This window comes from Rattus norvegicus, chromosome 6 (assembly GCF_021556685.1).
Source record: "Rattus norvegicus strain SHRSP/BbbUtx chromosome 6, alternate assembly SHRSP_T2T, whole genome shotgun sequence".
Classification (NCBI taxonomy): Eukaryota; Metazoa; Chordata; class Mammalia; order Rodentia; family Muridae; genus Rattus; species Rattus norvegicus.
Window position 1 is genome coordinate 57218772 of NC_141539.1, and position 13276 is coordinate 57232047.

The following is a 13276-nucleotide window of genomic DNA, read 5'->3' on the forward strand; positions in this document are numbered from 1 at the left end:
TTAGAATGGAAAAGAAGACCCAGAGAAGCCCTAGAAATGGCTCGCCATGGAATTTTGTTCAGAGCTCTTGGGAAGAATAACGTAGTAAAATACCAATGTAGTGTGGTAAATAGAAACAATAAGGGTGGGGCACATAACGACGGCTTTCGTTAGGGTTTCTGTTTGTGATGATTGTGGCCCTAGATATGGAAGTTCACATATATATGTAAATTGACATATAAAAAGGAAGAGCATACATATCAGCTCTGAGAAAAGGAAAGAACATTTAAAATATTTCATCCAAACCTGCCTTCTGTACAGTGAGTATTATTAGAGTTATTGGAATGTCTGCCGGAAACCTCAGACCAAGTGTGTCTTCCACCCAATCACCCACACAATCATCTTTCTTCGATCTGCCCATCCCTAAGTAAAATAAAATAAAATAAAAACAACATCCATAAACCCTAAAGCTTGTGACATGTAGGCGTCTCCATATAGATCATAGACAAACACAAAAGTTTGTAATAAAGCTGGATCGGTGTTCCCAGGGTCAGAACCTTGCTCCTGCGAGAGAGGTCTCAGTTTAACTGCACAGTGCCTCATTTTCTGACCGGTCCAGGACCAGTGAGTCAGGCCCACGTTCTGTCAGCATTGTACAGCTCCTCACAAAGGCTAGGAATTGGCTCCACCTCTTCCTAGCTCCTCCCCTTCCCACCAGAGGCCTGAAGCTGCCCAGTGATCACAGTTTTTTCTTCATCTTGGCACGAGGGCTGTTCTCTTGTAGGATAAAAGTGGAATTCTCTGCTGTCTACGGGGCTTTCCCCAGGGAACAGAGCACGAAACCCAAACTTATATAAAATCATATCCTGTTTGCAAACATCCTATTCCCTCCGCTTCTCACTAATCGGGTCCCATAAACCCCAGCCCAGCTTGAGAGCCCATTCCTCATCTAAACAAATGCCATAGGCTTCTTTATACTTTTACAACCATGTCAAAAAATAATATTGCCTGCCAATAGTGATGTGATTGGAGTTGCCTCCTCAGAGCCATAAAAGAAGCAAGGAATCTGTTATCAATTTCTCTAAGTGTACCGGGGGAATTATGGGTCGATTCAGTTCCAAGTTATAAATGACAACTCAAAAGCCACAGAAGCGTTTGAAGCTGGGAGCTGATGACGACATTATCATAAAAGCCTGCTCGTCCTTGCGTTTGTGGGTTTTTCCCCCCTATCAAGTGAAGAGGGGTAAAGTTAGGCTGAGAAATGACTTCAAGATTTCTTCGCACAGCAGCAGGTCAGATGGGATGGCCAGGAAAACGACTACTATTTTTAGTGACATACCCTGAGGAGAGAGAACTAGCATGGTCCTGTTCTGGCTGTTCTTGCCAGAGCCTCTTAATGATCTCTTTCACTACACAAAAGCCAAGTCTCAGATTTGGTGAAACCCTCTTTCAAATGGTGGGTTTTCTTGCAGTGGAAGTACTCATAATTAGAAAAGAGTCGTGCCCTGGTAACTAAAGAAAATGAGATTCAAGCACAAAGAAATTTGGAAACCTGACATTGTCCCTTAAAACATTGTTCTGGGGAGCACATTTTTACAGTGTCCTCAGTGCTGCTTGCCATGAGCTGGCTGACCAAGACTCCAATTACCACAAGCAATTCTAGGGGAAGCTCTAATAAGAAGCAGAGACTTTCTGATTTCATAATGTCCGAGGTCATCTCCTCAAAGGCCAATTAATCCACCAGCATTCGGTAGCTCCACATTAAACCTACAGACAATGAAGCTGTATTTTCAAAGCAATGACAATCTTCATTATGGATTGGAAAGCATGGAGTATTTTTGAATCGAAACCAATGGATCCATCTTAGGTAATTTGAACCAGAGGAGTGTTTTTAAGACAAAAGCAATTACCAAGTGATTCCAAACCTCAATGGTGTATCCATAACGCTAAACTGAGCTGCACCAAATTCATACTGGCTGTCTTTACTTGTGCTATGTCAATGGTTGCTTGGAGGTGAAAATATAGGCTGGTTGAAATCCAAGGGACCCAGAGTTCTTTCTAGGGCCATATCAAAACTAAAGATCTAAGGAAGGAAGATGGCTCAGGTATGGTCAAGAATAGGATTTAATTATTTAAATTAATAGCAAGAATTAATAATAATTGTTACACCCAAGATAGTTCAGCAGGTAAATACACTTTTGGGCAATGCTGACGACCTAAATTCAATTTCCAGAATTCATAGTGAAAGGGTAGAACAAACAGCCCAAAGTTGTTCCCGACTCCCACAATTCTGGCTTGAATGCTTCCTATCCCATATACACACACATAATAGGCAAAACTTAAATACAGCTGTGCAAACATACAAAACTACCGAATCATATACATTTGCCACAGCATCAAGTTAGAAACTTAGCCCTGTCATATGCGGGCATGCACACACACACACACACACACACACACACACACACACACACACACAACAAAACAAAAAAAAAACAAAAAACAAAAAAAACAGGACCTATCCAGAAGACTAGAGAAAATTTGATAAGCATAGTGTCCCTCTCATGTTCTCTCCAACCTTCTTCTTCAGAGTTAGCAGAGTTGCCTCATGCACAACTCATCCCGCCATTGCCTGTACTGACATTCATCAGCCGTCCTAGCACCAACCCAATCAGGGTTATACCTGGGATAAAAATAAAAAGGTACTCTGTGGCCCCTGCTGTGCTTCATGCTAGGGACACAGAGCCAGCAGAAGCAGCTGCTACTCATTCTTCAGGTACTTTAAAGACCGCACTGAAGTCTTTCTACCTGAAGACTAAGTTAACTTGGTATGGGTTCAGTGAGGGTCAACAGGGGTACTTTGGGACAGTGAGCCTCAGGTGTATCCCAGGTTATATTTTGGAGAGGCATCTCAAGGAGGCATCTGTAGCTAAGTAATATGTCATGAATTCGACATACGTGTACAGGAGTAGGTTTCATTGCATGTGATTCTTTGAATAGCTTTGATTTCCTTCTCACCACAGTTTTTGTGAAACAGCTTTGTTTCACTTTGGTCCATTTGTAGGTAAGTACTTTTTCTCTTAACATGACCATTTGGGATATTACAACATACTGGCAAAGGCAACGAAAGCCATTTCAAAAGTCCTCTGTCCTCTCTCTGCCTTCTAGAATGATCCTGCAAGCTCCCAGCACCACAGGAAGTTTGCTACAACTGGCCAGTTCTAAAGTGAGGTGATGCCTGTTTTGTGTCAAGGATCAAATGGCAAAAGTCACTGATGAGCTGCTAAGTAGGAAGCCACGTCAGGCACTGTGAGGCTATGGGACAGAGGAGAGTCAGCAGTCATCTGTTACTGATGAATTTGATAAACCGCCCCACAGAGTCCACACCAATACTTGGAGTCCTTCACCATTGGCTGTGTGATTTTCAAAAGTCCATGCAACTTCTCTAGAAATTCAATTTTACTTGTCAAAAATGGTGTTAGTAATACTGTTTATGGGCTCCAGAGATGACTGTGATTAAGAGCCCTGGCTGCTCTTCCTGAGGACCCTTATTCGGTTCTCAGCACCACGAGGTGGCTCACTACTCTGTGTAACTACAGTTTCAGGGGACCTGATGCCTTCTCCTGGCCTTTTGGGCACAAAGCTTGTGATACAAAGAGATGTCCTGTGTGCAGTGACAACACCCATACACATTTGAAAGGATGACTTTTACATTCGTTTGCTTTCCAGAACTCAGCTGTGATAACCTATTCAGTCCAATTGGATATTGATTGGTGCTAGCATTTTATTTCCAGATAGGATTGGGGAAGAAGAGCCATTCCTACATTAGGCACCATTAAGATGATAAGATGAATATCTTGGAAATTTTCTGTATGAAAATAGCAAAGAATTGTCAAAACATGATTTTTGTTCTTTCTTCAAAATCTACAATTTTTACTTGATTTGAACATCTTAGTCCCTGGAAACCTGACCTAGAGTTATGATGTCCAGACATGGCTTGGCACTCTATGTTACAGAATGAAGATTTGTTACTGGTTAGGGTTGACTTTAAATAGATGGCAGGCTATAGGGTTTATTCTAACCATCCACAAAAGTTTAGACATTTTTCTTCCTATATTGCTGGATCTTAACAAATCTGTCCTAGAAATGTGATATAAATACCCTGGGTCAAAGGGCTCTGTTAATGAACTATTGGAGACCAAACACAAAACAAAACAAGATAGGACAAAACAAAAACCCGCAATGGGTGCACAATGTCCCATAATGCAAAGCATTTGGTGTGCAGTTTGTTCCACTTTCGCCAGCTATATCATGTATGTGCCCTACTGGTGAAATTCTATGGAAAATCGAGTTGTGCTGCAAAAATACTTAAAAAATCTCTCCTAAGAACCTTTCTCTAGCCATACAAAAGCCTAAGAATGCTGAACGCAAGGAATGAGTGCCTTAGCACACAGCTCAAATGGCAAGGCCTCGCAGTTGGCATAGCTCTATGTCGTCATCATCAAAAAATTCTTAAATCTGTTTTAAACAGGAAGCTTTAGAGTAGGCACTCACACAAGGATCACACAGCCCTTTCTGAAAAACAGTCCCCAACACAACTCCAGAGATAAACCAAGGGAGAGTTTCTGTAAGTTTGTGTAACTTTAAAAGCAGCAAACAAATCATCCTTACCCCGAGTCCACCACAAGGTAACGAGGAAAAGAATTTTCGAGAATCATCACCTGTGTAGTACAAAGACAGGAAACAAAAGTGCTATGAATGCAGAGGTCTGAGATTTTGGGTGTTTACAAACATCTAGTAACCCATAGGTACTCATTATTTCACTTGGAAAATTAAAACTTAGACCAGCCAGAGTTAATTTTCAGAATATACTGCTTGTCTATATACAGGTACAAACTCAAAGCAAATGCGAACAAATAGGAAAAAAACATAAACAAGCATAGAACTGGTCAGCTCACAGGAACAAGTTTTGCTTGTGGCTCTTCAGATCACGACTCCTGAGGTGCCTTTGCAGTCCCAAGGGAAGACTCTGGCCTGAGCATTGCCCAAAACTTCTCCTGACTTCTTTCTTTTCTGAGGTCCCCTATACCCTCCCAAGACTATAGAGTACTTGACCTCCACTCCCTGATGTTCTCTTTTCATCTAAGCCCTTGTTATCAGATATAAGTAAGATCAAGTACATCATAGGCCTTTCCAATGTTTGCAATTTAAAAAAACACATAATACAATAAGAGAGAATAATATCATCTAGGGGAATCTATCAACTTAAATACAAATAATTTAAAATTTAATTTATGTACGATGATATAAATACAAATAATGTCAAATTTAGCATATATGTTGAAATATATTGTGGTTTATTTCCTGGAATTAAGGCAGTGAGCTCATCGTCATTAGGGGAAACAGGTACAAACTTACATTTCTCCTACGTTCTGCTGATGATCAATAAAATGCCAACTGAAACTGAGACTAAGCCTGTGGTGAATTCACATTATCTGAGTGCAAATCCAAAAAGATTATACTGTCACCGATAAAAAGTTTGTTTCAAAAACAATAAATTTAATGAGCTGACATTTTAATGCAGTAACTGACATGGAAAATGATAAGGAAAAACTCATGAATAATGAAAACATCTAATTTGGTAGACAGATTTTCCCCCTCAAAACCAAAACAACTGAGGGGGTAGCTCAATGACAGGGCATTTGCCTAGAATGTAAAACATCTCGGGTTTAACATCATCCTATTAAAACTTCAATACTGGCACAAGTAAATACACTTAAAAACAAACAAACAAACAACAACAACAAAACCCAGAAAACTTGGAGCCCAGAGAGGCTTGGTGGGTTGCAATGCATGGTAACCTGAGTTCGAGCCTCAGAAGGAGAGAACTGACTCCTGCAGTGCATGCTCTGACCACAGAGCCATTGCTCAAAATTACTGACACATATAACCATATGAGCATGCACAGAAATAAGTTACATACTTCTGCTTAATGCAGCAGGAGGGTAAAAATTTTAATAGTGTTATTCTTCAGAAGGTTATCCATGTACCCCTGCATTTTTTGCAAGTGTAAATCCATATCTCAAATGTGAATTAAAAACATTTTAATATCTGAATTTATTATTTATAATTAAGCAATTAAGAGAGGTAAAAGAAAATGTTGTAATGCAATAAAGTATTTCAAATAAGTAATCTAAGGTTTTATTACGTTCTAAGGGAATAAGGGAAATAAATTTATTTAGTGATGTTTAAATCTTATTTAGTTATATAGCAATAAATATAAAGTACATAATTGATAATTTTAATTTAGTTATATGCAAGAAATGTTTGAGTTACTTCATTGACTGAAATTATTGTCTAAGAGCATGGTATTAGCTTATCATTGAACTGAACTCTGACTAGCTTCCAGGTAATAAAAACTGGCACTAGAACAACAGGAGCATTAATGCTATAGAAAAACTTCTACTAGAAACTATTGGGGATAATATTTTCAAACTCTCATTCTACAAGGATCAGAGTATAGAGCGATAAATAGGTAGTCATGTTCTTATCCAATTATTTTGTAATCTATAGATGTCCTTCAAAATACAAAGACTGGTAGGTCTGATCATGCTGAATTTTTATTTAAATTCTTTTTCTATTTTTTTTTTTTTTTTTTTTTTTTGGAGCTGGGGACCGAACCCAGGGCCTTGCGCTTGCTAGGCAAGCGCTCTACCACTGAGCCAAATCCCCAACCCCTAAATTCTTGCTTCTAGTTTTAAAACATATTTTTGAGTTACAAATGACCCCCCCTCTCTTTGGGAAGGGTTGGGGAAGTCTAATGTTACACAGGAACAAATGGAACAGATAAATGGGACAAAGCGTCTTGAGTCTGTGTTCCTACAAACAGAGCAGCAGCATTCTGGTCTATTGGAAACCAAAGAATTATAAGCTTCAATGATTTAAATTCCACAAAGAGTACAAAGCAACCTTTTAAAAGAACCTGGCAATCTACTGTGATCTGAGTCTGAAAGAGATCAGCTGTACTTTTCAGTCTCCAGACAATTCCAAGGAGTTCTGAAATATTGCCAAAGTTGAAAGAATGGCTGACCTTAAGGCTTCCAAGAATACAGCATCCCTGAGTTACCTGCACTAGGGTAACACATATTGAAAGTGTTGCCTTGATCACTGAAAGATATCTGTAATTCATAAATAAAACTGTGAGGGTCTCTAAGTTCAGACCTCACTTCATTAGTAAATGTCTTTGTTCTTAAATCAGGGAATGGTGGTTGCTAGGGAAGATGGCACATTTCATGTTCATTAATGATTATAGTCTGAATGAACAGTCCTACTGTGTTCCAGTGAAGCCCTAAGGCAGTCTTGATTAAACTCTATGGACACAGTAAAAAATAAATGGGGAAAGTTGAGCCCTATCTTTATTAAATTAAAAACAAGACATGTCTGCTTAAACAACCGAATATGTAGGCACCATAGAATCATGAAAATTAAAATGTTTGGGATAGAGGTCCTGTGGTTAGTTAGACAGCATTAGTCATGTTAAAATTTTTTAAAAGAGCAGTTATTAATATACACAGCAAGAGAAAGTACTTTATGTAAAGCATCTGTATGTTGAAAGCATAATTTTACCCATAGGAACAAAGAACTGGGTAAGGTGTCAGGCTCTTGAGATGCTAAGAAAGGACCGAGGGTTCAAAACCAATCGGACTTTATACACAGATACTGTCTCAAAATAAATAAAAAGAACCAAGAAAAAATTATTAAAAGCATAAATGCTTAAATTGATTCATTTGCATTTGGATATATTAAAAACAAATTTAATTATATTACAATTAAATTTTGAGCAAAACCAGTTTCCTTTTCCTCCTGAAACCTGAGGAATCTCTGTTCTCCTGCCTGCTTACTCCTTCCCAAGCTCTTAGACCTTTCCTGATGCATACATAGGCAGGGACACAGACTCACGAGTAAAGCTGCTTATTTAGAGAGGCTCCCCACTCCTTTAAGAAGACCGCGCATGAGCAGCAGTGGGTAATTGCTGACCTCTCCTTGCTGCTTCCCATGACGCTTCTCTATGGTGTGCCATAAACATGCTCTGAACTGCCTAGGACTAGTTATCATTTTGAAATAATATTTAATTAGGTAAAAAAAAGTTTGACAACTTATGAGTGATTCAATAGAATTCTTCAAAGGTGAGAGGCACGTTTTTAGATGTCTCTTTTAAGTTAAAACTATAAAATATAATTATTTCAGCATATGTTTTCAAGTTAGGTATTATTACTCAAATATAAGAGCTTATGAATAAAATATAATTTTCTACTACTGTTCTTCCACTAACACCTCTCTAAAATGCCTATCATTTCGATGTTCATATTAAATCTCTGTACTTTGAACTGGGAAGTAGAAACAAAGGAGAAGGGGAAAGGAAATTCCCACAAAGACAGTGAAAAGGTCTTATCAACATTCCACATAAAAATACAAGCAAACAAATGTGGTAACCCCCATATTTCTGCATGTGAAAACATACCATCTGATTGCAGCTCGAATAAAGTTAATTTAAAAACAAGCGTTATCCACTTTTCAGTGTCATTTTCACATGTAGAATCTGCACTGGCTTCTATTTTACACAACTCATTCCAGGCAGCAACTGCTGGAAAAACTGATTTTTCTGTCACACTGCTTGCCAAGTATTTTGAGCTGACACCAGCATTGACTAATGGCAGTGCTGGAATGTGCTGTTCTCAGTAGACTGGAGGCCTGTACCGACCTAGGAGTGTCCTGGGGTCCAGCTTCTGTCCGTCCAGGGGGCTGGTGCCATACAGTAGTGAGTGATGTTCAGAATGAACAAGCTGAATTTCCTCCAGGCTGGCTTTTCGACCTTGAATTCGCTGAAAGAAAACAGCAGAAACCTATAGTCTTTCACTGACAACGCGCAGAAGAAAATGAGACCTCACATCACATTTAAGATGATTAATAACGGGCTCAGACTCATCACGCAAGAATGTGACATAGATTTGCCTGGTAAAGCACCAGAATAAAGACTGGAAAATGAACATACACAAGGTTCAGATAAACAGGCCTCTGGTGACATAAGCTTGTTTTTCTGGCATAAAAAATTAACATAAAGAAATGACCATCTGAATCTTCTGAATGAAAGTATCTGCTTCAGAACCAACAAGGGTTGCTGGTTATACAATAAGCATATTTATTACCTACGTATGCTATGCTGACCTGGAAATGATGCTGGAAGGAAGGATGTGGCTAATGTCACCAAACATGGCTGCATTAGAATTTCACTATCAAACACGTGTGTGCTCTTCTTGACAGCTCTACTCCAGACCAACATTTCTCAACTCGGGGTCTGGTTATGAACAGTTTGGACTGAACCAACATTTAGACACTTACAAGACAATTCAACAGTAGTTTTTGTTTGTTTGTTTGTTTCGAATCTAACAAAGTCTTATAAGTCATCAGTTTCCATTTCATATTTAAAATATTTCATTTGAAGTGTTCTATAAAAGTATTCGTTGGTGACGGATCTGCCATCAAACGAAAACAGATCCCGCTGATTAACTTAAGACCATCTAGATTCACCTGATGGTTTATAATCAGGCTCCAAAGGGAAACTCACTCATTCTAACGGTCAAAATTATGCATTCCATTTAATCTCAGTTAGCCAGCATGTGCTGTTGCTGGCTACATGTCTCTCAGTATAGCCATGAACCAGACGATGGTTGCTCTAGTATATGATGTTAATCCACTCCCACTTCGGAAAACTGCTATGCCTCCTTCCTAAAATTACACAACGACATGAATGGCAAACTTAGAATATATGTGACCATAAGGAAGCAGTGAATGAACAAGGAAGCACTGCGCTTCGGTGAGATTCAAAAAGAATCCACCCTCCCATGTTGCAGAGACAGAAAGAGGCACCAGGTAACTTGGAAGAGCCTCTCCGTGGGGACCAGGACAATTCTGTCCTCAGCCTCCTGCGTGTAAGATGAGGAGGCTTCAGGCAGGCCTTTCAAAATGTTGATATGTGGTTCACTGAGAGGGCAGACTGGAGAAATGGCTGCCTAGTGACACACACGTTTTGCTGTGCAGGAGGCAGAGCTGTGCTTGTCATTAAAATAAATGATCATGTCACAGTTAGGGAGGAATGGTAGGGGCCACAGACTAAGAAAATGATGGGAAACAAAAGGCTCTCAAAACCACCTTATGTTCCAAATAAACAGGCCAATACTTCAGGAGTTTTCCTTACCATAACATTGAAGTTCCCTGGTTTTGACACTCCTAGAGCATTATGTAATCCAGTTCACACTTCCAGAAAACTAAGGATACACTTTAGAGATATTGTTCCCCAGATGAGACTTCTAATAAGATTTGATAATGATCAGGCACTGCTTTCATCAATTAACGAATATCTTACAGAAGCAGGTGAATGGCTAGTAACCATGAGACTTGGAAATGCTCATGAAAGACAAGAATGACAAGTAAAATAACAATAACAATAAGTAAATAACAAGTAAAAGGTAAACTGAGTAAGAGGAAGTTGGAAGTCAAGGGCTCAGAGACAACGTTTAACTAGTAGTTTTCAGAGGGTGGAAAGTTCCTCCACTGGATCCTGGTAATTCCACGGTTGAAATGTCTAAAATTAGTATGAGAAAAAACTCAGAAAGTAGATGGACAGAGAGTCCTGGTTGCATTACGATGACCATTAAGAAACTAAACATCCTGTCCATGGACATCTGTCATATATGCAGATACAGAAAACCACCAACACATTCAATAATGTCAATATTTCTATTGTTTTTTGAAGTATGGAGATTAAATCCAAGGATATAACAGGTCAGCTCTCATCACCAAGCCTCATACACAGTACTGTTTGAACATTATATTTTGAGACAGTCTTACAAGTTGACTAACATGGCCTTGAACTTGCAAAACACTTACCTCAGCCTGGAACTACAGACAATACTAACAATGTCAATTCTATAGCTGATATTAATACTCAAGTTTTAAATAATATACTATCCTAAACATTTAACACATTTTCCCCTTTTATTTCCTATTTAAATTTTTTCAGGTCTACCTTGAATCTTTGCCTTCGATATAAAATGAAACATCATCAATAGTGTTTTTATTGGTAGTTATATATATTTTTAATCCTATAGACTCCATGCTTGCCTCAAATGTTTTTTCTAATTCTCCAATGATTGAAAGAGCAATCTAGTTGAATTCCTAGTTACACCCTCAAACAATCACCTCTAACAAGATTCAGGATCCATGATACTAGGCAGTCACTCAAGTGATGACAGACTATTAAAATAACACGTGCTAAATTGCATGTGTCCCTTTGGGTAGGACTGACAAAGAGTCAACAAGGATTCAACCCCACAGTTCAACAAGACTTATTTGAGTTTCTACTTCTATATCAGTTTTTATTCTTGCTTCATTATTAAAATGCACCATTGTTTATAACTTTTCATCTTGATAACTCATTTGGCACAAATGTTGTATCTACTCTCTCTCTCTCTCTCTCTCTCTCTATCTATCTATCTTTGAAAATTAATTGTAGTCCATATAAAGAGGTAATCATTCTTTTTTGTACTGTTTGTTTTGTTATTGAAGACAGGATCTCAGTCTGGCCCCCAAAGTCACCGTCCTCCTGACCCCACTCATGAGTTCTAGGAATACAGGGATGTCCCACCACACCATCCAGGAAGAGTTGATTTCTTCACAATCCCCTGTGCTTCTCCAGCTGCTAGAGAGAAAATGTAATAGAAGCCAGCCTATGACAAATTTCTCATTTCTACAAGAGCCTGGAGAAAGATTATTTTGAGATTTGTGTCTCAGTGTGGGAACTTAAAGATAGCTGAGCTAAGAGACACCCAGTTGCAACTATATTCTTTCTTAATACTGTTGGCATTGTTCCAGTTCACTCCCCTCTTATCATACCTTCCATCAGGCACATTAACTTTTCTCACATGCTTCTTTCTCATTGGAATTTAGTCTTTCACTCGTTTAGGATTAAAGAGATATTTTTATCTTGTCCCTTTTCTTTCTGCTTCTCATGTGCCCTTTATTCTTCATTTCTCCCCCCAAGATGCTCCCATGAGTCAAAGGTCAAAAGCATAACGAGTCAAAAAATGGGACAAAGTGCTCTGTCCAACTTAATTTAGGGAGATGGTGAGTTCCATTCTCACAGTTGAGTGGTTTGAAGAATGGCTATGTGAATTTATCCATGAAATATGGTCCCAAAAGAGTTTTTAAAATTCTCAGCATATTGGGACATTTGCATACCTTCTCCATGGTATGTAAACAAAGGCCTTGGATCTTTGCCTATAAAGGCAAAGGAATGAGTGCTTAAAGCTCTTCTTTTGTCTTCCTAACAAGAAACACTGTGAGGTAGTCTTGTGTTCATTGTTTCATTATCCTCTTCCTGTCTTGCTTTCAATCAGTGTCCACTGAAAATCAGGAAGGAGCTAATGCCTAATGAGTATCTAGTCTATTAATATGAGTATGATCAGATTCAACACAGACCCAAGAGAGCGTCTATTCAAATTGGAAGTTTTGTCTCAAGTCATGTAAAATTACCATATCATTGAGTCTTGCAATGCACCATGGTTCTTTCCTAAAGAAACAGTCTTTCTGAAATAAAGCCCCTTAATGCAACGTGATTATAGAAAGAATGTTCTGAACATGATCTACAAAGTCATACTGTGACAGGATAAAACGCGGCTTGCCCACACCCACCCACACACGGAGTGCACACACGGTATAGATTCATAGTTTTTTTTTTTTTCCTGCCAAGGAGCAGAGAAAAAAGGAAACAGTTCTATTCCTTCCTCTCCTGTGTTCAAAGCCTGGATTGAGGCCAGTGTCCTAATCAGTTCTCATTGGCCCTGGAGGAATCAGAACCTTTTGTAAAATATAATAAAGGGCATAAAATCATGATAAAATGCATGAAAAAGCAGTGCCTTTGGTTAGGGAACTAGGAATAATTTGGCAGAACAGATGGATTGCATTGGTTTGGTATTATTGAGGACATGAAAGGGCTCATTCTGTGGCGGTTCCAAACTAAGAGAAAATGTCCAACTTAAATTTGACAACTCAAAGTACCTGCTTTGGGTGGGGGAGGGGACTCCGTTTTCTTTAATCATTTTCAAAGTAGTGACATATTAGTCAAAATTATCTACTGAAAGGTCTCAATTTCTAAGAAGATTTCCTCCATTATAAGTCAGTAGAAGGATGCATTTATATGCTTTTTCTCCCCCCAAAAAATCCACAGAACAGCAAAAAG

General features: G+C 38.8%; 1 protein-coding gene across 9 annotated transcripts in view; it reads right to left on the bottom strand.

The window, feature by feature from the left end:
* The window catches only part of Hdac9 (histone deacetylase 9), an 863837-nt gene that overhangs the window by 229371 nt on the left and 621190 nt on the right, over window positions 1-13276 (bottom strand). For all 9 annotated transcript variants that reach the window (NM_001443943.1, XM_087554679.1, XM_087554684.1 and 6 more), the window contains 2 exon segments: window positions 4651-4700; window positions 8741-8861. In NM_001443943.1, coding sequence (NP_001430872.1) covers window positions 4651-4700; window positions 8741-8861 — 171 coding nt within the window.